The 25,017-nt window shown below is 48.4% G+C and overlaps 1 protein-coding gene across 3 annotated transcripts in view; it reads right to left on the bottom strand.

The window, feature by feature from the left end:
• The window catches only part of MATN2 (matrilin 2), a 127,059-nt gene that overhangs the window by 75,543 nt on the left and 26,499 nt on the right, over nucleotides 1-25,017 (bottom strand). For 2 of the 3 annotated variants that reach the window (XM_035011587.1, XM_035011588.1), the window contains exons 3-4: nucleotides 10,572-11,141; nucleotides 3,433-3,555 (exon numbers count right to left, since the gene is read on the bottom strand). In XM_035011587.1, coding sequence (XP_034867478.1) covers nucleotides 3,433-3,555; nucleotides 10,572-11,141 — 693 coding nt within the window. The remainder of the gene's footprint in view (nucleotides 1-3,432; nucleotides 3,556-10,571; nucleotides 11,142-25,017) is intronic. The other variant, XM_035011590.1, reaches the window with a different exon arrangement.

Below are 25,017 nucleotides of genomic sequence, written 5' to 3'. Positions count from 1 at the left end.
CGCATGCGCAAGCTCATCTCAGGGCAATCGCCTAAGAAGTCTTCTCACGTCATTCTGTAGAATGACAGTGTCATAGCGGTTGGCAGTGGACTTGAGGGAATGGTAATCACTTGAATGTTAGTCTTGGTGCATTAGTTCTGAGTCTCCCTTGGGATCAGTGAGCCTTGGAACCTGCCTGTCCTCCTGGGCTTGGAGGAATTTCTCTGGTTGCAGGGTTGCCCTGCTGCCATCTGGGGGCCCTCAAGGGGGGGATCATGGGACAGTATCAAATGGGGGTAAGAGCTAGGAATATGGAGTCCTACAGAACAAGATTTGGATTCTGGTTTGATCATAGTACTAGCCATATGATCTTGAGTAAATTGTCTGAACTTTTTGGGGAGGACCTTATTTTCCTTATCTGTAAAACGGGCATGATAAAACCCACTTTAAGAGGGCATTGTCAGATTTAAATGAGATATCACGTAGAAAGCACTAGAAGAGCTCCTAACACATGGTGAACACTTTTTTTTTTTTTAAGATTTTATTTATTTATTTGAGAGAGAGAGAATGAGAGACAGAGAGCATGAGAGGGAGGAGGGTCAGAGGGAGAAGCAGACTCCCTGCCGAGCAGGGAGCCCGATGCGGGACTCGATCCCGGAACTCCAGGATCATGACCTGAGCCGAAGGCAGTCGCTTAACCAACTGAGCCACCCAGGCGCCCATATGGTGAACACTTAATAAGGGAATTGACTCCAGTTCGTCCTGACCTTGTGTGCTGCGCACGCTGAGCCCGATGCAGGACTCACATGGGCTGCAATCACTTTGGTGCAATCACCAGTTGCATGGTTGCAATTATATTGGTCATCTGAATTACTCCCATGCAAGAACGTGAGCTCCAAGAAGAACGAACATTGCTGTTTCATTCGCTATTTTATTTCCAGTCGTTTGCACGCTGCCTGGCACATCTTACATGCTCAGAAATGGAAAGAGCTGTGTCTCACTCCCCACCAGGCCCACTGAGTCTCTCTCCATGTTGGCAGGGACACGTCCCTGCAAGCAGCTCCTAAACAGAGGTCGAGGAATGTGCCAGCCTTCGCTTGGCACAACTTTTAACTGTCCACTGGACTAAAACCACAGGCTAACACGGACTTATTGATAAGACAGATATGAATTTGTCACCAGCTTTCCCATTTTATGGGTGAGGAAGTTGAGTCAAAGAGTTTAAATAAGCAGCTCAGGAAGAGACAGGCAGAGCTGCAGCAATGTCAGGATTGAAATCGAAGTCTGGCCCATCTACAGTTTCAGACATGCACACCAAAGAGTTACCACCTTTGTCTGAGAGAGAGAGAGAGAACTGCTCTCTATGACTGTACCAGTTCAGCGACGTCTGATACTGAGAGCGCAGGTGGTTGAACTGCTTCAGGGTGACTGGAGGGGCTGGGTCAGATTGGGATGGCAGAACCCTGGCTCCAGCTCCTTCCCTTCTCCCCTAACTCGAAGCCCTTCCCTCTGGTCCCCCTTGTTGCCTGACGCCAGGGAATCTGAGTGTGGCAGCAATCCACGTCCGAAGTTCACGGGAAATGCAGACTTCTGGGCGCCCCTCACCCCCAGACCTGTTGACTCTGAGTCTCTGGGGGTGACAGCCGGGGCTCGGCTTCCTGAGTGGTTCTTAGTTACTGGAGCTGGAGAACCGCTGCCCTGGACCACCTTGCCCCTCCACCTGGTCAGTCTGTCTGAAACCCGGGCAGCTTCCACTTCATGCTCTTTGTACCTGCAGCCCTGAACGGGAGGGAGCCAACACAGCAGGTGGGGGGCCGGGGGCCTCAAGGCTTGAGGTGGGACCAGGCAGGGGTTGACAGAACCTGGTGCGAGGTAGGTCTTGCTCATGACACTGAGGGGAGAACTTTTTCTTTTTTATTTGCTAGTCTCCAAATTCCTCTGACTTGACTAAGCCAGCCCATGGAAAGTGGACGTCAGCAGATGCCCCGACTGCAGCAGGCGACTGGGGCAGAAGACAAGGGGAGGAATTTCTTGTGCTGCCAAGAAGGGAGTTAGCAGGGTACAAAAAGGCTGAGCATTCTTCAGAGAAACCCCTTGGGGAGGGGGAGCTCCCGAAGAGGCTGGGAGAGAGGTCGGGCAGAGCTCGCAAAAAAGGTAGGGGGATGTCGGAAAGAGACGTTTATAGGTTGTTTGCCGAGCAGCAAGCAGTGGGTGAGGTGACCTTGCCAGGGCTGCCCCGGTTCTCCAGAGAATTCTATTAAGCCCATGGGTATTTGGTGTGAGTGATTTTCGTTGTGGAAACTGAAGAAGGGTCAGAGGTTCAAGCAGAAGGTCAGGATGATTCAGGCTGCACTAAAAAATCTGGGATCCTGTGGTCTGAGAGGAGCCAAAGAACACAGAGCACCAGAGACTCACCAAGTCTGAGGGCTTGGTGCATCCACAGGCCACAGAGCTGAGGAGTCCAGCAGATGTTACCTAATCTTGGGGGACAGGAAGGCCTCTTTCCAACTACTCTCAACCCCGAAAATGAAGTGAGAAGAAAACAGGAAAATGTGGTTTGGCTCTATAAATGTGATACTAATTACAGCCATTTGTGCAAATGCTTTCCATTAAAGCTTAATTGCTTACCATGTGGTGTAATAATTATGCATTGCATGAACTGTGCGTCAGATTAGCTGAGTTTTATTTGCCTCCGTATGGGCCGGTCTTCCTCACGTCTTGAGTAAGCCTGGTTTGGTAGCCTGGTTGTCTATGGGCTGGAACAGTGTGGCTTTACTTACAACTTAAAAATATATATACATGGGCACTATGCTCACCATCGAGGTAATTCTCTCCTCTAAGAGGCAGATTACCGCTTGCTGGCTCAAATGTCAGTACGTTGTTAGTACGTTTTGGGGCTTGGCCAGAAAAAGAGAATGTGAGTTCTATTTGCATTTTATCTATTTGATCTTTTTTATTTAGGAGACCTATAAAGTGTCCTTCACCAAAGCTACTAGATCCCTGCACACCTCTAAACAGAACAGAATAATCATTCCCAGCCAATGTTCATAACTCATCCCAAGTCAATGCTTCAGAGAAGAGAATAAAATAGAGAGACAATTCCTCAGGGTACAGTTAATAGAGACAGTGGATGAAAAGGCTCTCCAGTGGTTCCCCTTAAAGAACAGCTTGGAAGTAAAAGACATGAATTCAAAAAGGCTCTTTCTAAGAAGGTGCCTCCAACGATCTTCCAAACTCTTCCTGTTGGCCTAGTATGTGCCAGGCTCTGGTCCAAGCACTGTGATTTGGGGGGTGGGAGTGGGGGAGGCCGGCCTAAGATACCCGAGTTATAAAGCCTCCTTTCTTTCCTTAGGGAGATGATGACTTGGTTGGGTGAGGGGCCACAGATGAATTCAAGAGGCCCTTGAGAGAGCAGAGGAGGATGGTTCGGATACATCAGCAAAGCAATCTTACTTCTGCAAGTCGTCTGATCCGAGTTGAGGATGTACCCTTGTTTGCATCTGCAGACGTACGAACCAGGGGTATTGATGCAGAAGTGGGCACAGTGATGCTCCAGGATGCTGCACATGTGGACCGCTGAAAAGGAAGATACAGTGAGTTAAGGCAATGATGACGCCTTCTCTGACTTCATCCACCCACATGTATTCAGAACCTGCTGTGAAGGAGAAAGCAGGACCCAAAGGAAAACAAACTGCAGTCCCTACCCTCAAGGGGATTTACAGCCGCTGGTTGGACAAGACCATTCTAGATAAATGCCATCAGCAGTATATAGATAAAGGGCCACAGAGGGTTAAAGGGAAATGATGCTAGGTTGACGTATGAAATTGCTGATAAAAACAGGTCAAAAATGATCTCAAAAAACCAGACATTTCACGGTTCAATTAATAATGCTCAACTGGGGAATCAGAAAGTTTGCTGATACCAGAGGGGGCTTTGGCTAATGTGTAGATTCTCAGTAGCAGCAATGGGGTTGGAGGAGAAGCTATTAGTTAAATGAGGATGTGGTAAAGAGTCAACAGTTTTTCAGGACCATAAATCCCAAGAACAATCTTTTAATATGCAAAAGTGTCTTGCAGAATATTTTGGAGTAAAAAATGCATTCTGAAGTTCCATGTTTCCATAATCTTTTAATTTAATCTTAATTTAAAATATTTCTGTATTTAGTTTCTGAAGTCCTTTGGCTTTCAGAGACATCGATTCTTGCATAAGTCTATCTGGAGCTCATAAAAATTCTCATTATTTTTTTACATCTTAGTTTATTACTTTATTCAATATAATTCAACTTGGACATATTTAAAATTAACAAGCATCATTATAAACAGGGAACAAGTTATGCAAGTGTTCTCATAAACAAAAAAGATGTCCATCTGTAGAAATATATTTTTACGAAACTAAAATAAAAGAGGCTTTCAAAAGCTAAGAACAATCCCACTAATCCAGTGCTTAGGAAAACTGAGCTACTGGGGGTGCCTGGGTGGCTCAGTTGTTAAGCGTCTGCCTTTGGCTCAGGTCATGATCCCGGTATCCTAGGGTCGAGCCCCGCATCGGGCTCCCTGCTCGGCGGGGAGCCTGCTTCTCCCTCTCCCTCTGCCTGCCTCTCTGCCTACTTGTGCTCTCTATCTCTCTGTCAAATAAATAAATTTTATTTATTTATTTGTTTGACAGATAGGGGGACAGCGAGAGAGGGAACACAAGCAGGACCCTGGGATCATGACCTGAGCCGAAGGCAGACGCTTAATGACTGAGCCACCCAGGTGCCCGTGACGACCATTCTCAAACACATCTCCTTAAGCACAGGTGCAAGCAGTTGTTTCGCTAGGACTGGGTCCTAGTTTGAATAGATGTGGCCTAATTGCCTTGCAAGGTGGCTCACACCAGCAGTGCACGAGAGTAACATTTCCCACGCCCCCCAAAGCTTCAGCAGTCGGGATTATCAAAATGTTAAGTTTCTGACAGTCTCATGAGTGGAAAATCATCATTCTGTTTTTAATTTGCATTTGCCCTGCACCCTGGAAGGCTCTCTTCCTATCCGGGACTGCTGGAGCCCAGTGACCTGCAGGCATGGGGGCGTTCCCGAGGAACTCTCTCGGCGTGTCCCTCTCCTCCGTAATGAAGGAAGTCTCAAGTCCAGGCAACCAACCACACAGCAGGTTTCCGCTGGTGCGAGGCCCCCGGTGATGAGCCTGGAGCCCATCTTCTCACCAGGACCCTGGCAGACGAAGCAAGGGGACGGGAGACGTGAGGCAGAGCAAACACCCACTGACAGCAGACAGCACCGGAGTGAAGAAGGTGGCCCCGAGAAGCAGACTGCCTGAACACTCCGCCTCACCACTCGATATGACTTTGGATGAATTACTTAATTTCCCTAAACTCCACTTTCTTCACCTGTCAAATGGGGAAATTACAAGAACCACTGCAGAGGGTTTTGGAGTGACAGCTCGTTACTAAGGCTTGTGTTGGCCACATGCTGTAAAAGAATGGGAAGCAGGAGACTGTAACTTGGTATAGTGGAAAGTGCACTGGGTGCGAAGCCAGGCTTGTGCTCTGGCTCCCCTCTGCCTAAATGAGGGAGGGGAGTTCAGGTAAGCTGGGTAGCCCTTTTCAACCTGTTTGTTTACCTGTGGAATAAAGGCATGAGTGGTGTCTAGGTGTCCCCCCTTTTCTAGAAACTGCTCTTCCTTCTCACCTCAAATGCATGGGGACTGCAGGGACATGTTGGTATGAGGCAGCCCCCTCCTGGATGCCACTGACTGGCACAGGGTGTGACAATCAGAGTCCTTTCTTGGCATCCGGGAGCTAGAACTGAGGAAAAGGGGGCTTAAACAGAGGGCTAGTACATGTGGGGGGCTGACAGGATGCATGCATTCTGCTCACGGAACAGAGAGGAAGGGGAGGCAGAGGGAGAAGGTAGAGAGAAAGTGGGGCTGTCACATTACTCTTCTCCTGATTTCCATGAGGTAATATAATACAAGCTCCCCCACCCCAAAAGCTGGTTCAAACTGAATTTCTGTTATTTTCAAGCAGAAGAATCCCCACCATTTTTACTAAGATAAAATGAAAATTTTCCATCTGTAAAATTTTATGGATGCCTGACTGGTGTTTCCAAGAACATCAGCTGCCCCGTGGGACGGGCCTCTGTGGTGGGATTGAAGGGGGGGCGATCATCCTGCCCGCTCCACTGGCCTCCAGAAGGCCTCATGGGCTGCAACTGGGTCAAGGCTTTGTGTTCTGAGGAAGGAATCTCTAATCAGCAGACTAGGTCATTGGCGGGATTGGGCTTTTTTAAACTAGGAAATAGGAATGTGCATAAATGCTTATTAACAAATGCATAAATGATCAAAGGAATGCTAGGGCTGACTAGGGGTCTGGAGAGGAACACTTACACCTTTGTTGAAGCAGTCTTGTCTCCCACTTAACACCAGAGCCCCAAAGGGCTCTAATAAGTGTAGATTTTGCCCAGGCGTCATGAAAGGTGTGTCTTAGGAACACTATTAGAGCCTTAATTTGTGCCTGACCTGGGTGGGGTGGGGCTATTAGGGTAGGAACCACCAGCCTCCAGGCCCCAAATACCAGGCTTGGCTGATCAAACAGATAGCAAGAGGTTAGTTAAAAGCAGCCCTGCCCAGATTACGTGAGTCATCAGAAAGCTCAGGATAGACCTGTGTTTGTCAGTCCCTAGATTCAGTGTCCTCTCTCCCTGGGTGGCAAAAATGGTAGGCCCCAGGATGTGTAGGTTTTGGTCATCTTGTAGACAGGGCCTCAATTCACAGGATACCTTGTTTCCAAGTCTCTCTGGTGCTCTCAGGGGTGGCCTGAGAATGCAACCTCAGCATTCTCCCCCTTGCTGTGGCTGGTGTGGGAATTTACTGCCCATGGATATAAAGCCACCGCTGTGCCCAAGTTCACGTCCACACAGCCAGTGAGAGCCAGAACCAGGTCTCCCACTCAAGGGCAGTCTGGCTCCAGAGCCTGAACTCTTCCTAGTTTTACAATAAAGTTTCCTGCTTTGATCACACAGAAAGACTGCCTGTCTCCTCGGATCCACAGATCCAGCAGCGTTTTTCAGCTCTGCTGGAAGCACAGAGCCTCAGTCCTTCTTCCCTCTGAAATCCTCTCCTTAGCTGTACCATGGCCTCCCCTTCCCTGCCTACCCCTTCGTCTGCATTTTTCAAACTGTGGGTCATGTCTCCTTAGCAGGTTACAACTAAGAGAGAATCTGGACTAGTTCTTTGCTGCTGTTGTTATTGTTTCAATGACATAGAAAAATCAATCGAAAATATCTTTCCTTTCCAGGCTTCTTGCCCGTGGCGCAACCCCACCTCCCCAAGTAGCCAGGAAACTCCTACTCATCTGTCAAGTGTATGTAGCACATAGCGATCAAGATGTAGGCTCTGAGCCAGAATGCCTGGGCTTACATCTCAACTCTACCACAGTGCTGTGTGACCTTGGACAAGTCATTGAACCTCTCTGGGTCTCAATTTCCTCTTCTGTAAAATGAGAGTTGTAAGAGCACTTACTTCACAGATTTATTGTGTGAATAAAATAAGTTAACATATGCTAATAGCTCAAACCAGCACATTAGTATTATGATATATATTATATATTGATATGGTAAATGGTAATGATTATTATTATCCTCTCCTTTCTAAAGCCCTCCTGGAGCCCCTAGAGAGACCCAGGTGTTCTCTGATCAGAGGTCCCTCAGTGCCAGGTGACTTTCCAAAGTGCACATTTTGGATAGCTGCCATCCCATTTTTCTATGATGAGAGCATCTTCCCACCAGCCTGAAACCCTCGGGCCTGGCACCTGGAGGGTAAGAGCTTGGGCCAGAGAGCCTGCAATCTGAATCTCCAACCCTGCTATTTGAAGTTGCTTATCCTTTCTAAGCCTCAGTTTCCACTTCTGTAAAATGGGAATAATAACAGCACCTGCCTCATAAGCCTGTTACAAGTATTAAATGAAAGGACAAATGGAAAGTGCCTAGCCCAGGACAAAATTAGCTGTTATTCTCAGAGTGTAGTTCAACTGATGTTTAAGGAACAAATGAAACTTCCAAAACCTCACAGATGCCTGGAACTTGGAAGACGCTCATTGCTGATGTCTGATAATTGGAGTGCACATCAAAACTGAGGCCATCTGCCTCGCCTGCTGGTCCTCCGTGTAGCTGACTGCAATCACACACAACACGGTGCACACTGAATAGAGCCCTACAGTTGATAACGCCCGTTCACACATGGAGTCTGGAGGTAAAATCCCCATTTTACAGATTTGCAAAGTACCGTACAGCCGGCAGGGGGCGACGCTGAGCTTCGAGTCTCCTTCCCGCCACCCCCCACCCCCAGCCAATCCTACAAAGGCTCCCGGTCAAATTCTGAGACGAATGCCAACCTCAAAGCTGATTTACCTAGCGTGGCTGAGTCGGGGAGGGCATCAGAAAATGGTTTACCTTAAAAGAGGAATTTAGCACCCCCGACGTGCGGAGGAGTGAAGTGAGCCAGAACTTTGGAAGCAGAACCCACCGACGCCTGGCTGTTTGTTCTCGGTCAATTCACTTGAGCAGTTTATGAAGGTGCAAAGGGGCAGGGATGCTGTTGTGTTGCCTTCCCCAGATTTTCGTGAGGATTCAATACAAGAACAGAAGGCGAGTGCTTTACCAATACTAGTTATTGCATTCTTTACTGCACGGTTGATAAAGAGGCCCCGGGGCCTCCTCAACCCTTTAAGAGGGTTGGCGGGTCTGCAGACACCCGCGATGCGGTGGGAGCGGAGCTGGTCTCCTGCGGGGCGGGCGGGCAGGGGGATTCTGCTCTCAGGCCACACAAACCAACGAATGGCATAATACTGGTATTTTCTTAGAGCTTCGGGATGACTACAAAGTGTGGAGAGGAGGATCGAAAAGGCCTTTTAATTTTGCTGCCTGACCATAAAGCACACATGGAAGGTTCTTCAGACAAGCACACAGCCTCCGCCTCATCCTGTCTTTCCATTTGCCGATCAGTCCAGAGCGCTTCTGAAAGAACGCCTCCATTGACATTTTCCGAGACAAATGAATAAACCCATCAAAACGGTTACGGAACCAGTTTCTGTTTTAATATTTCCAGGAAAAGGGAACATAAATTCTGCAGAAGTCATTTAAAGTCATAAACCTTAACATGTTTGCAGAGCATTCTACTGGCTGAAGTCAACGGGGTGACTCTCGGCCAGAGGACCGCCCTTCTGCAGCGCCCGGGCCTAATGGCACTTTTGAAAATTCTCCAAGTGACACTGCAGAGAAAAAAGTTCTTTTGCCTTCAGAGCATTGGTTTTATTTATTTATTTATTTTTCTAAGTAAATCTTTTGATTTGGGAATCAAGAAACAATGGAGTCTCTGCTTTTTGATGTTAGTTCTCAGGGAATTTTTTTTTTTTTTTTTTTTTTAAGACACAGCAAAACGCAGTTTTTCCTCCCTGAGGCTTTGGTCAGGGGAACGGGGGTCCTTAGGCTGTGTCAGAGTCTGAGAACAGGGTCAGAGTCTTCAGAGTCCCCAGAGGGCCAGGGTCCTGCTCCAGAGGAGCTGGAGATGAATCTAGTCCTTAAGCGCATTCTCCACAGATACTCCTGGGGAACACTAGTCCTTTCAAAATAGACATTTCCTTTTGCTTTCCCATCAAAGAAGCATGGCAGTTGGAGGGGACAGGGACAAATGGAGGTGGGCAAGGCAGGACTGGACAGTTTACCAGGCCAGGAGGCACGTTTCCAGTTTCCAGGGACTAGTGAGGAGACTGGGTGTGCCGCCTGGGCCCCTGCCCTCCTGGAGGAGGAAAGGACAGGAAGCCAGGGGTAGAAGCAGGCAACTGGAAGGAGGGCAAGTTGGCCCACAGGGAAAAGCTGAGGCAGAAGCTCCGGGCGCAGGTCACTGAGAGCCGTCCAGCAAGGAAGGAGAGCAAAACCTTGTGGAGAGTAGGGTTGGAAAGCAAGAGAGGGCGGAAGAGCCCGCAGCAGAAGCGGCTCAAGGACGTGGGGAGGCATCCCCCTTGCAGAAGGAGGGGACCGCAGCTCCGTCCTCCCTGTGCACTGGGCCGCTCTGAGGAGAAAACCTCCACCACTCGTATCACTGTGGGGCAATACTGCTTGGTATTCGACCCCATCCAAGGAGACATTATGGTATTTTTTTTTTTTTTTTTTGCCCTCCGGTTCCCATCTTTACTCCAAGTCCATCTGAACTCTAACTTAGGGAATGCCAGGGCAGTCCAACGTGCTGGAGAAAAACTTCACCTATCTACTCGTACTCATTCAGCAGCTTGGGTTTGACCGTCCTTTTCCCAGGGAATTCTCCCTGAGCACCCTGGCCAAGGTTAGGTCCTGCCCTGAATTCTTCCTCCATGCCACTGTTAAAACGGCAGTTACTTACGTGTCTGTGTCATTATATCCTTACTATCTGTCTCCTTGGCCAGCGTGTAACCCCAAGAGAACGCTGTGTCTGTCCTGGCCTTTGCCGAACACCCTTACCAGGGCAGTACCTGGGACGAGGTAGCACAGAATCTACACTGGAAGATGAAAGACGAGATCCTAATGATTCCCCCTGAAAGAGCCACAGACGAGCAGGACTTACTGCACAACTTGTTCTGGAACACGGATGTCAGTGACTCCATCTGGCTGAAGTTGGCCACTAGGAAGACGTGGTCCTCATGTGGCTCACTCCCGATGGCCTTCAGTGTGTTGAGGTCCACCTGGCCCACACCGATGGCAAAGATCAGGATGCCGGTGTCCCGCGCCTTTGCAGCCACCTCGGCCACGGAGTCCTGCGGCCTCCCGTCGGTCACGATCATTATGACCCGCAGCACATTCTCCCTCAGGGGCCGGGCCCCCTCTGCTTCTGAGAACGCAATGTTCAGGGCATACTGGATGGCCAGCCCCGTCATGGTGCCCGTGGACAAGTGCCTCATCCTCTTGACGGCGCGCTCCACTTCAGACCTCCTCTTGAAAGTCTTGAGGGAGAACTCGTTCTTGATAGTGCTGCCATACTGCAGCAGACCCACCCGGGTGACGTCAGGGCCAATGTCCAAGAACTGCAAGATGTCCACAATGAACTCCTTGACCTTGGCATAGTCATGGGTGTTGACGCTGCGGGAGCTGTCGATGATGAAGACCAGGTCCACCCGCTTATTCTCACAGGAGCTCTCTGGGGAAAGAGGAGAGGTCAAACTCACGAGAGGAGCGCCAAGGGCCAGTGCAGGCTGGCTGTTACTGGAAATCCCAGGGCTGGGGAATCACCTTTCGGAACCCCAATCTTCCCTGGTTTTTCTTCCCCACTCGGGGAAGCTGTAAGGGTATAAGATGCATGACCGGGTGATCATGAGTATTGGCTACAAACAGATACTATTTATTTTTGCAAGATAAACGAACACTTCAGTTCCTAGAAAGTCATCCATACAGTTTTTACGTGGGGAAAACACCTGATCAGGGTCGACACGATTTGATTATTTACTGCATGCCACATAAGCTTGGCTGGATACTACAGGGACTATACAACAAGCCAATAACCAATGTCAAGGAGCTTACGATCTACCTTGGGAACTTAACTAATGGAACAAGTGAAGCCGTGTGGTGCTGTCACCGGATGTTCAGAGAACAGGGATGTTAGTGGGCTGGGGTCAAGGGGACAGGACATGAACTAGTTTTATGCAATGTTTGGATCGAGAGAAGGAAACACATGGAGAGAGACATATGAGCAGAAGCTTAAGATGGCAGGAATATGGCGGAAATGGAATAAGGGACGAAGAAACCGCTAGGAGGTGCAGATAGGAATGGAGCTGGAGGTAACCTGAAGCCCGCCATGAAGGGCCTGAGAAGTGGGTGCGTGATGCCAGAGGCGATGGGCAGAATACAGTAGCAGCATATTATGTCCCTTAGCTGGCCTGTAGGGAGGTGACATAATAAGTCAATTGAGGGTGATGCAGACCATTGCTGCACTAATCTGTCTGAGAGGGGGACGCAACCTCAACTGGGGTGGGGGGCATCGTGGAACTGGAAAAGGGACTGACCAAGAGACATTTCAACCAAAGATACTGTAAAATGGGAAACAGGCAAACGTTAAGTCTCTCCCCTACCCCCACCATACTTATTCCTTCAGAGCCCCCAAACAAGAAGGCTAGAAGGTGTTTGAGTCTGTGGACGAAACTCATCACATTCTGAGAAGAGGCTGATAGGGGATGAGAAGAGAGGCCTCCTGCCTCAGAGGGTGGAATTTCTCCGATGTTCCAAGCTACTGCCTTCAGCCAGGGGCGGGGGATGGGGGGAGGCCCTCCTCCCCTTCCCAGACTCTGTAGCTAAATCCAGATTTGACAGGGATTAGAAAAGGGATCCCAAATGCTTTCCCTAAATCCCAATCACCACAACTGCAAGAAAGAGAGAGAAAGCCAAATATGGAACAGTGAACCTAGTCATCAAAATGAAAAGTGGGGAAGGCCCATGTAGTCATCCTGTCCAGGCCGGCTTGCCAGGTTCTGACTCGCCCCAAGTGCCTGCACACACACCTCGTCCACTGTGGCCTCGTAAGTCTTCCGATTTGGGGGCAAGGAAGCACCCCCAAACACCAGCATCCTGGCAGGAGACCAACCTTGTGCTGCACCTACGTCTAACATGGGGCTGTGTGAGTTCAAGGTGAGTTTCTCAAACCAGAGGCCCCAGAAACCACCTTTGAGAACTCTGGGAGAAAGATCAATATAAAACCTGACATTTGTGGGATGTTTTCAGATCCTTTTCCCAGAGCGCATTCATCACTATGGTCTCATTTGATTTTCAGAACAAGCTCTTAAGAGGAAAGTAGGGTGTCATACCCATTGGATACATGAGAAAATGGAGGCGCCAAATATTGGAAAATCTCTTCTAATGTAGGAAAAAACCTATATGGAGACACACCAACACCCACCACATTAGGCAGTAGTGTGAATTCAGGGGGAAGAGGGTCGCCTTGGGCCCCGGGTGTGGGAACCTTCTTGTCTGCCCACACCGCCCCCCACTTCTCTCCAGCCGGGCCCAGGCTCCAGGGGAGAAGCCTGCTGTTCCTGGCCGTGTAGTCCATGTTGCCCACAGACACCTGCCCTAGGAGGCAAGTGACTGAAATCCAGCCCAACCCTGAGCCCCCAGGGCTGCACCCACACTGAGAAGCACCTAGAAGGGGTGCCTCTTCTAATATTTGCAAAGGTGCCTATGGTCTAGCATTCAGCCCTTGGTCAGAGCCATGGATGATAGACCCGCAGGTCCCAGGGCCCAGGCTGGCCCCTCTCCAGGAGCCACCCACACCCCACCACTGATGTGTGAGCTTACAGCAGGGAGAATGTGGCCCAGGAACCTCTGCCTGCTGAGGGGAACTGAAACCGGGCTCAGACAAAGGGAGATATGAAGGAAAGGCTGCTTGGAATGGGGGGAGGAGACAGCAGACTGGCCCCCTAAGAACTCTTCCTCTGGATAAGTTTGGAAGCAGGAGGTCCTCTGGGGTTGGGATTCTTGCTGTGGGTCTTAGTCACAGTATCAACATCCCATCAAGCATCACAGTCAATTTAAAGGGAAGCCTGGAGGTTCCATGGGGAATGATGTGCTAAACTGGATTAGTTCCCATCAAAACAAGTGTATCATTTCCACAATGCCTGGGCATTTACAAAAATACCACAAAGTTTTAAAATGTTGTTGGAGGTTCCAAGGGACCTGTGACTATGAGTGGAAAGTGAGGCCTCGAAGCCCAGGTAACAGAGTTTTCTTCAAGACAACCTCTCAGATCCCTTAAGGGCTCAGAACCAGTCTTGCAGCTTGTCCCCGAGAGGACCAGTTCAGTGGTTCTCAAACTGGAGGTGCCTCCCAATCCCTTGGAGGAGCATTAAAAACTAAGATCGGTGAGCCACACTTCCAGAGCTTCTGACCCTGTAGATCTAGGATGGCACCAGAAAAATCTGCATTTCTAGCAAGTTCCCAGGTGAAGTCAATGGCACTGGTCCAGAGACCACATTTTGAGAACCACTAGTTTAGGTACTAGAGAGATCTCTGGAGAAAAGACGTTCTGGCAAGTCTGGACTTCACCATCTCACTGTGAATTCCCCAAAGTGGGAAACTAGTCTCATTCATCTTCCCAACCATGTAGTTGGGAACAGAGTCAGTCTTGAGTCAACATTTGTGGAATTAAATGGAATTCTGGGTGGTGGAGCAAGGTTTCAGGTGGAAGGGATTGAACCAGAGCAGTCAGTTCAAGCAGGTGGATGAAAACCACAAAGTCAAAAAGTTCTAGAGCAGGTGTGGCTCCTGCTAATAGAGTCACAGATTCTAGATGTATGGCCACTTTTGAACTTTGGTTCACAGACTCATAGACTAATAAACTGTTAGAGCTGGCGGCGTCTAAATAAAGTCCAAGTCACTCACTTTATAGAAGGGGAAACTGAGGCTCAGAGACATGACGACTCATTAGGGTCAGTCCTGGGACTATACTGATGGCTCTTCCACCATCTCATGGTGGGCACGTTGGAAAATTCTCCATACAGGTGGCCTTACAATATGAGCTCTACAGATGCTTGGGAAGGGCCCCACAGCTTTTCCATATGGGGACTGCTAAGAGGTGTTTCCAGAAAATGGACTCTCCTCTGTGTGTGTCCCTTCCACAAACTGGTTCTGATAAACAGCATCCCTGTCTCCCTAGCCTGGGAGAAGAGCACACAATCTTCCTCTGGCCCCTCATGACAGACTTTCAATAGCATGGGATGAGGGTTTGTGGGCACATCATAAGATGTCATCCCTTGAACCACAAAGTGACAGTCTGGACCTGGTCTACTGCACTTCAGTTCTGTCAGCTTGCCTTCAAAGCCCACAAGTTGGGCAAACAAGTGTCCCTTACCGTTGAACCTGAGCCAGGACAATTTTAAGTAACTCCAGCAGGATTCCAGTGTGCAACCCTAGAGTGATTTCCTCTGCTCAGGGTTGCAGACTTGTCACTAATCAGCCTCCTTGCTCTGGGTAAATTCAATCAGGGCCATAGAATTGTACAGCAAATATTTGGTGCCATCTGCCTGGGAAGATCAAAGCATGCTTGGAGAAGGAAAGTATGTGAATATCTATAACACGGGTAAAATGATTTCACGCAGAGACTCAAAAGGGGCTCCGAAATGCTTAGTGAAGTGACACATAGTCCTATGACCTCAGTGTAAGTCCAGCCTCTGCCACTTTTTGCCCATGTGGTCTTGAGCCTCTCCTTGACCTCTCTGACCCTCAGGCTCTTCTTCTGTGAAATGGTGATAATAATACCTCCCAGGGATGTTGTGAAACTCAAAAGAATATAATAATAATCTATAGCTACTCTTTGTTGAGCACTTGTTCTGAATACTTTCCAGGTGTTGGCTTATTTATTCTTTACACCCACCCTAGCGAGTAGGTACTGTTACTCTTCCCATTTTACAGCTGAGGACAGTGAGCCTAGAAAGGCTAAATAACTAGCTCAGGGTCTCACACTTAGGAAGTAGGGGAGCCAGGATCTGACCCCACCTTGTCTGGCTCTGTAGCCCATGCTTTTAACCGCCAAGCAATACTCAGGAAGGATTTTGTCCTTGTAGACCCGCCATCCTCAGCATACCCAAGATGCCCCGGGACCGCACCTGCTTTCTGGGGTCAGTTCTTTCCTCCCCTGGAATCCCAGCCTGAAAGCTGTGGCTCCAACTTGCCTGCCTCCTGCCAAGTACTTCTGCCTGCTACATGCCTATTTGCATTTTTAAAAATGTAATAGAATGATAAAACAGATGCTTGCCTCCCTGAATAGCAGCAGCTCCATACACACCAAGTTGCCGGTCATTCCCATTCTCACTCCCCCGACAAGTGCTTGTTGAGAGGCCAGTAGGAACAAGGCGCCAGGGGAAGCTGCAGGATGGGGCAGGTATGAGGGAGAGCCGAGGAGATTGCATCCCAGAGGCACAAGGAGGCTGATTAGTGACAAGTCTGCAACCCTGAGCAGAGGAAATCACTCTAGGGTTGCACACTGGAATCCTGCTGGCGTGGGAATGCTACTTAAAATTGTCCTGGCTCAGGTTCAACGGTAAGGGACACTTGTTTGCCCAACTTGTGAGCTTTGAAGGCATTTGGCATCTGTGAACTGAAGTATATGGGCTGGTCAAAGACGGACAGCCAGAGAGAAAGAGACTGCCGAGGAGAAGGGCAGCGCAGTTCGACCCAGGGTCATGCTCAGTGTGGCCTCAGAGGTGCCCACAGAGGCCTGACATGTGGCCCCTAGGGCTGCTTCGTGTGGCTCTGTTGACACGTGCCTCCAGAGTGTGACTAGTTGTTAGGACTTAGAAGTGATTTCATGGACATTTCAGAGGCAAGTTAGCCTATTTTTTCATTTTTGCCCCCAATGTGACTTAACCGGAAACTCCCCTGTATTTAGGGCACCTGACTGGGGCATGTGCTCCTTGGCCTGGGCTGGAAAGACGACAGTCCAACCCTCCCTCTCCAATCCCCTTATTAGTCAGTCACCAGCTGCTGCAGGACCTCCTGCCAGACATGCAGCAGTGCTGCTGATGAGCTATGGCCTTCTCTGAGTCCATTATGCTCTACTCATATCTTCCTAAAGAACCACTAGGGAATACCCTGAAAACTTGATTACCTTTTATTAGGGAAACACCCTGGACTACTTCATGGCATCTAAAACCTACCTTGGCCTCATTAGCAAATCATTCCCCACTTGGTAAGATTTTCCAAACATGTTTCCAAATTCTGGGGCACTTATGATTCTCTATACACCATTATATACGAGATGCAGGGAGCAATGGCTAATAAGCTGAACAACAGAGTCAGGGGCAGAAAGGATTTCTGAGTGCAGGAATAATGAGTCAAAGCTAACAAGATGAAATCTAATTGGTATAAATGTCAAGCCCTGCACACAAGGCTCAAAAACCCAAGTATATAAGCCATAGGAAAAGAACATCTGGATTGACAACCAGTCATGTGATAAAATCTCAAGGCAGGATGGCAGATCCCAAGCTTTGCACGTTGTCCCCCAGGCTTCCAGTGCTGGCGCCTGTGAGATCCCCTAATCAATCCCAGTCTCAGAATCGAAGTTCAGCCACAGCACAGCTCCTAACACAGCACTGAGTTCCCTCCACCTGGTGCCTCCACTAGGGAGTGAAACCAATTTGCCAACCTGACACTTTGCAGTCAGGCCCATTAGATCCCCTGCCCCCATCTTAATGCCCCAACCATCTCATCAATGGCTTTCCTCACCTGAGAGAATAGAGAGACTCTCCTGACCAATGGAACTCACGCTTCCCCTCTTCACAGAAATTTCCTATTCATGAATATTTTGGTGAGCTTCATTGATCAGAGTCACCGTAGCTGAATGTGGCAGCTGTAAGTTCTCAGGATGCTGTTTCAGCAGAGCAATTTCTTCAAAAGCCACCACTCTAAGGTTCACTGACAGCAAGGTCAATAACGTTCATGGGAGAATGAACTAATGAACACTTTAGCCCAGCACTCCCTGCCCTCTACCCTATACCCCAGTGATATCAAATGGTCTGTAGTTCCCTACATCCTCTCTGGGCTGCCTCTTCAGCTTAAGACTCAACCCTGTGGTCACCTATTTTTTGAAAACCCTTCTTAGATGCCCAGCCCTCCAACACTGGCCAAAATCAGGCCTTCCTCTGAGCCTCCTGGTACCTGCCCCATTTACCTCTATCTGCGCATGTTCCTCCCAGCATCTCATGCATGGGGCTACCCAACCACAAGTGGCATCTTCTATGAATCCCTGGTACCCACATAGTGTCAGGCGTGATGCTCCATCATCCCTTTGATGTGCACCTATGACTGGGAGGGGTGGGAAGGCAGGGAAGAGAGAAGGTGCAGATCCCCCTTCATGAGCTGGGAGAGCTGGTCAGTGGAGATATAATATAGAACACCCACAGCAGTATCCTCAATGTCTTGATGACATCAGAGACAACTCGGGTGTGTATTTAAAATGCTAAGCCCCAGGCAACACCCTTGACCCAGTGAATCTGAAACTCTGGGGCTTGTGCCCAGTAATCTGCACTTGTAATTCCTTCAGGTGATTCTTGGACACAAGGCATCTGAGAACTCTATCCCAAGGGGCATGTGAGCCAGGGAGACCCTGGCCACAGATCCAAGAGTCCAGAGGAGAAGACGGTATCAGGGGACCCCTTCCTAAGACCAGGAGAGACCTTATAAATATGGCGACCACACATCCTGGGTTTTTTCACGTGTTCTGATCCACATTCTGTGCCAATGTCAGATCCTGTTCATGTCAGATATGTCCTGCCTTTCAATTAGGTTCAGAAAATAAATAAGGGAGGCACCATTGTTACCCCCAATTCTGAGGCTTAGAGTTTGAATAACCAGACCACTGGGATGGGACAAATGAGTGGTGGTGGAATGCAGATGTAAGACCCACGCCAGTCCGACACTAGTACCCGTCCTTGTGGCCCCTGCTTCCCAGGAGGTGACCTAATGTAAAGAGTCTCCTTTGAACAGGAAAATGTCCCAGAGAAGAGCCTTACCCAGCGACCCTCCTCATTGCCAGTTAACACATTTTTCCCTGGACAAAATCTCAGGAGGACTGGCAGCAGGGACTGGACAAGCCCCAGGAGTTAAAGGTCAACTCAAGACACATCCCCCTCGTGTACATGTCCTCTTCACTCTCTGCCCTGGGCCAGCTCCTGGGAAGCAGCACCATGCCTTAGCCCCCCGGATTCACCTGCTGCGCCCTTCTGTGTCCAAAAGTGCCTTCTGCATCACCAGGCAAGGCGGACAGTAAGCACTATTAATGACAGCGTGCAATGATGTCATCCCACAAACACCATACTTACCAGCCTGCAAACCCACAAAACAGTAGGACAAACCTCCGAGGTCACAGCTGCGCTTTATTCATCTTCGTGTCACCCATGCCTCGCTCAGGGCTGGTACCCAGAAGGTAGTGAACTGAAGGCACTATGGGCAAAATACAGTCTTAGGAAGGGATCCCCTGATACCGTCTGGAGCTGTGGGGATGCTGACAGGGAGAAGATGCAGTCCCTGGCCTCAGAGGGCTACCGTCTGGGGTTTCGGTGAGACAAGCATACAGAAGCGTGCAGAATGAGGCAGGGGAAGGTGAATCATTAGTTGGTAATCCTGGTCATAACATACGCTTAGTCAGAACAGCCTAACCCTCGACCATAAAGAATAGTCGCCAGAGACTAATTCTGAACGAGGAGACACGAACAGCAAAAATATAGAACAAATACATGCTCTACCTCTTGGCCAACTCCTGAGGAGAAGAGTAACAAGTACATCCAGATGGAGGGGATTTCCATGGACTTCCCCCTCTGCCCCCATTCACCCTGCTTTGAATGCCTGCTTGGGGAAGAAGGTAGAAGATGGCTAGGGGAAAGGAAATAGGGGCTTCGGAGCCCCTCTAGTTTTCTTTTCCCTTCTGTGTGTTCTTTACCATAGGCCTGCTTGTCCCATTGAGCTGTGCCAAAAGCAGTGGATACCACTCAAGACGCCACGTACCACGTGCTTCTCTCAAGAACGCATGAGATAGGGTCAGAATGTCAACCCTTATTCTATTTAGTTCTTTCCAACACCCACAAAGCAGAACCAAAGTCCACGGGCTGCAGCTGAAATTTCAGTACTGTCAGGTTTGCTCTGCGGACACTTTTCCAGGCTACTATCACGGAGAACATTTGCAGAGCAGACAGAGATGAATGTGGCTGGGGGAGATGGATGCTCTCTGGCTCTGGAAACACACCCTGGGAAACTTTCATGCAAAAATATATTCTCCAATGTCACAAGGAGATTTTTTTGTTGTTCCTTTTTAAAGAAGGTTCTGGTGAATGAGCTTGCATCTTTTGGGTAGCAAGGAGGGATTCTGGATTGACACCAGCTCAAATTTCAGTTGTCCTGCTGACTGTCATAAATTCCTTTAGGAGCACAGCTCGGTAAGGCCCTCGGGGAGCGTGCACCAAGGAGCCAACAAAATGGAAAAGAAAACAAGCAAAACCATGCCACATCACACCAGCCTCCTTTAGTAACTGTTACATGAGCTGAAAGAAAAGACATCATACGAGGCTCAACGACCGGGGTTTCCAGAACCCTGGACAATTTTCTTTGCAAAGGAGCCAAAGAGAAAGCTGCCCCAGTTTAGCCCTGGAGAAAACAATTTCCAATGAACTGAATTTCCTTGCAAGGTACAGCAGTTTGCTAAAGTTTCACTTTAAAAAAAAAAAATGCCCCCTCACAACTTCTCTCAGAGTTTGTCATACAAACAGGCATTCTCCCAATTGATAAAGAGAAGTATAAAGAAGCCCTGAAATAATCAATGGTTTTAAAACTCATTGAGCTTGACTGAATAGGTTCAGAGTAAGTTTGGTATTCTCCATCAAAACCCCTCTCACTGTCTTTCTTCCTTTCTCAAATTGAGAAATGCTTCATATCTTAAAATCGTAAACTACACACACACACACAGACACTCACACACACACTCATACAAAACCTGCCCTCCCCCCAGTACAAGATAGTGGAGAAAGTACTGGGGAACAGGTGATTTCTTCTCTCTGCAAAGTAGAAAACAGCATAGGCAGCTTGAAAGAAGCAACTGGTTAACTTAATAAATTGAGCAATTGCCTCCTCTGCTTTTTGGTAGTTCAGCTAATGGAAGTCAGGAGCCAAGCAGAGAGACCTGTGAAGAGCGATGCAGGGTCAGGTCGAGATACCAGCCAGGAAAAGGAGGCTCTGAGGCAGAGTCTGGCACACCTGTCCCTGGAAGGGGAGGGGGTGGGCACACATGGAGGCAAGGGGCAGAAGGTTTCCACAGCCCTGTACCAGCAAAGACAAAGTTGCTCTTTGGAGTCACCTCTTTCATCATTTTGGTTTGGCTGAGTTATGCCAAGAACCCGCCTTCTTTGTGCTAGGTGCTGGGGATACAGTACGAGAACCAACCTCAGCCTGGGAGGACCTTACAACCTTTGAAAGGAGACAGATTCATAAGATTCATGAAAAACATAAGCAACGAGAGCCTGGAGGAGGACACTGATCCCAAGATGGTGGACAGGGAGATTGCTGGAGAAGCTGATGGGTACTATGTTATTTTATAATATTATTCTCTGATTATCGGATGAGCAGGTGTTGGCCAGGCAAAGTTGGGCTGGGTGCTTTAGGCAAAGGGTCAGTGTGAGCAAAGGTGTGGAGGCTGGAACCGAGTAGGGCACACGTGGGCACAGGTGACTGCATGGGGTGTGGTTTGGCAGGATCTCAAAGGACACGATGGGGATGACAGGGCCATGGAGGGAGGGCTGCATATGCCTCCTATTAAGAAGTTGGACTTCATGGGCTGCCTGGCTGGCTCAGTTGGTAGAGCATACGACTCTTGATCTTGGGGCTGTGAGTTCAAGTCCCACGTTGGGTGTAGAGCTTACTTACAAAAAAAAAGAAGAAGTTTGGACTTCATTAAGGAGCCAGTGGGGATCCACTGAAGGGTCTTACATGTGCTATCATCCTCCTTTAGGGCATATCCTAAGGGCTCCTGAGTCAGCCCAGACTTCACTCTTCTTCATCCCTGACCCAACCCAGAACCAGTCTCTCCAGGCCCGCACCCCTTGCTTTCCCTTCCATTCAAGAACCCAGTCTGGTCTCAGATGTAAATTAATGTCTTCCATGTATAAAGTAATAGAGAAGGCACCAGAGAGAATTTTAAGACAATTCCTTCATCTTTAGGAGTTGAGTTTCTGCCCCTTTGTTATCTAACCCTGGAGCGAGTCTACCCAAAGGACTTTCAGTGGTGGAGCAGGGAGCTTAGGTCAGCAGCTGGGCCCTCCAAACTCATCTCTCTTAGGTGTCCCAACTTCTCCACCTCTAGCGCTCAGCCTGGTTAATTCAGATTTCAAATGAAATAACTATTGATTGAATGTCAGTTGGCACTCGGCATTGACTCTCACCTCTCTCAGGAGGCTTCCATTACTGCAGAAATGAAAAAGACAAGAACCATACTTCCTAGACGCCCTTGCTGCTAGGGTTTTGGGTAACAATTAGGTACCACCAATTAAATATACTCACAAAGGAGGAAGCAAAGGGAAGGCTGCTTCTGCTGGCAAGTAGGGCTGTAGAGCGACAGGCTTGGTGTTCTAGTATCTGCTCACCACCTTCATAGATGCCGTTATGGTGGCAGGAGCATCCTGATCCCAGCCATGAGTTCTTGTGTGATGGCTCTGAATCCCACTTCTCCGACCTTTCCAACAGTTACGTAAGTACCTCGTTCCCAGTACGAAATCCCTTTCTGCTTAAAATGCCTAGAGAGCTTTGTTTCCCGCACTGGTGGTGCCCTCAACTCCTCAACATGTCTGCCTTCTTGCCACTCACTCATCCGCCGTGGATTCCAACTGAGCACTCAAAACACACTGGAACAAAAAATCACAACTGAGCATGCTCAGGCCTCTTCACAGAGCTCACCTGACCTCACCTGACAGTCTAGTTGCTCCAAGCTTTGTGGAAGTAGGGCCAACTCTCTTCCCCTCCCCTGAAACCTCTGCATGCCTCTCCATCCTTCTCTCCACAGTGACTCCCCCAGGCACCTAGACTGTTCTCATTCTCCAACTCCTTTGGAAACTGTCCTCTCTCCACTTTGATACAATGCTTCATTTCCTCCATCCTTATTTAACTTGGCCTAGGCCTCCACTCCCTAAAATACACTGAGACAGTGTATTACACAAAAGGAAAACTATTGAGCCAGCTATTTGTGTCCTCATCACTCACAGTGCTTGGGGGAACACTCAGCTCCAGCTGGTGTACTCAACTGCATTAAGCTTAACGCCCTATGTTAGGGTTGCCATGGAAGCCAGGAATAACATTTCAAGCATCCCTCACAGCCTTGGTGACTTTGGTTTCTAGGCTGTTCTACAAATAGTCTTTCTTGCAGCTGATCATTAAAATGAAGATCAGTTAATAAGACAGCATGTTTAATGAACTAAAATGGTACTTGTTACAGACCTGATAATCACAAAGTACTTAGGATACACATACTTTAAAACTAAAAAGGGGGCACCTGGGTGGTTCATTCGGTCAGTGTCTGATTCTCGGTTTCAGCTCAAGTCATGATCTCATGGGTTGTGAGATTGAGCCCCCACGTCAGGCTCCATGCTTAGCAGAGAGTCTGCTTGAAAATGCTCTCTCTCTCTGCCCCTCCCCCACTTCCGTGCATGCTCTTTCTCTCTGTAAAATAAATAAATCTTCAAAAAAACTGAAAAGGGACCTTAAAGACTGGATTAAATTTCCCTATTCCACAAATGGAGAATATAGATCATGCGGTAAAATGGTAAGGCAGCCTCCTGACTCTCAGGCCACCCCCGTTCCCTCATCCAACACACACTTCCCATCCTGGGCAAGTTACCTGCTCTGTCTAACTTCAGTTTCCTCTTCTACCAAATGGGGACAATGACTCATAGGGTTGTCATGAGGATTAAGTAAGTTAATGTGTGTAAAGTACTTAGAATGGTGCCTGGCACAAAGTAAGAGTCAAAAAAAATCACTTATTGTTGTTGTTATGATTATTATTATTCCCACCTGGTATTATGTTGAAGGCTATATGGAAGCAACATGGCATAGCACAGAAATCACTGGCTTGGGAGTCCAGAGATTCATGGTCTGGTCCCTGCTCTGCCATTAGCTAGGTGACATTAGCCACATGACCTTCTTCTTTTTTGGCTATGTCACTTTGATCTCTAGGGTTGAACTAAATGACACCTCGGTTCCTTTCCAGTTCTAGTTGGGTCTAGTTTACACCATGGTGTTAAATAAGTTAAATAGAACTGTTCCTTGACCTTTATAAATGGTTATATCCATATCTATAATGATAGTTAATATTTATTGAGCAATGGTTATATATCAATAAAATGCTAAATGTTGAACGTGTATTAACTCCTTATTTTTCACAACAACCCGTTGTCCCATTTAACAGCTGGGAAAACCGAGGCACAGAGAGTTTTGAGTAATTTGCCCAAGGTCACATTGTTAGAAAGTGGTAGCGCCAGGATTTGAATGCAGGAATCTGAGTCTAGAACTCATACTCTTCATGATTATTCTACAGGAAACAACAAACTTACACACCACAACTAGACAAGGGTGCAAGCTGCATGACTTTATATTACATTAATGTTCCCTAGTTGTAACTGTAGGGAACTCTGCTGGCTATATCTATAAATTCCCAGTAACTGGAACTGTTCAAGAAGGTTTGGGGAGACTTGCCACAAAATAAAATAATCCTTAGTCCTTCATACACTCCAGAGACGCTCACCTCCACCAACATCCCTCACCGCAATGGTGGCATTAGCTTCCCAACTGGCATTTACCTTTGCCCTTCTACAAACTGTTCTCAGTCCAGCAGCCACAGTGATTCTTTTTTTTTTTTTTAATTTATTCATGAGAGACAGAGAGAGAGAGAGAGAGGCAGAGGGAGAAGCAGGCTCCCAAGGAGCAGAGAGCCCAATGCGGGACTCGATCCCAGGACCCTGGGATCATGACCTGAGCCAAAGGCAGACGCTTAACCATCTGAGCCACCCAGGCGCCCCACAGTGATTCTTTAAACACAAGTGAAATCACCCACTCCTTTGTTTAAAACCCTCCCATGGTTCCCATCTTTCTCAGAGAAAAGCCCAAGTCCTACACACGGCCTCCAAAGGCCCGCATGTTACTTCTCCAAGCCACATTACACTGGCGTTGCAATTCTAAACACTTCAGGCATGCTTTTAGCACTGTTCCCTCAGCCTGGAACATTCTGGATTCAGTGATTTATCCCCTCACCCGCCTTCGGGTGCCTGTGGAAAGCGCCCCCCTCTCAGTGAGGCCTCCCCTAACCCCCGTCACAATCTAAAATTCCCCACCCCCACTCCCAGCACTCCTATCCCTCTTTCTGGCTTTATTTTTCTCTGTAGCATTTACCAACTTCTCTCATATATATTTTACTTATTTATTTTTTATTATCTGTCTCTTCTATTGGAATACATGATCCATGAGGTCAGGGATTTTTGCCTATTTTGTTCCCTGCTGTG

The sequence above is a fragment of the Mirounga leonina genome, unplaced genomic scaffold (genome assembly GCF_011800145.1).
Source record: "Mirounga leonina isolate KUSES-001 unplaced genomic scaffold, KU_Mleo_1.0 Mir_165, whole genome shotgun sequence".
Classification (NCBI taxonomy): Eukaryota; Metazoa; Chordata; class Mammalia; order Carnivora; family Phocidae; genus Mirounga; species Mirounga leonina.
Note: the sequence above shows the minus strand (reverse complement) of the source record. Positions and strands in the feature narration are given on the sequence as shown.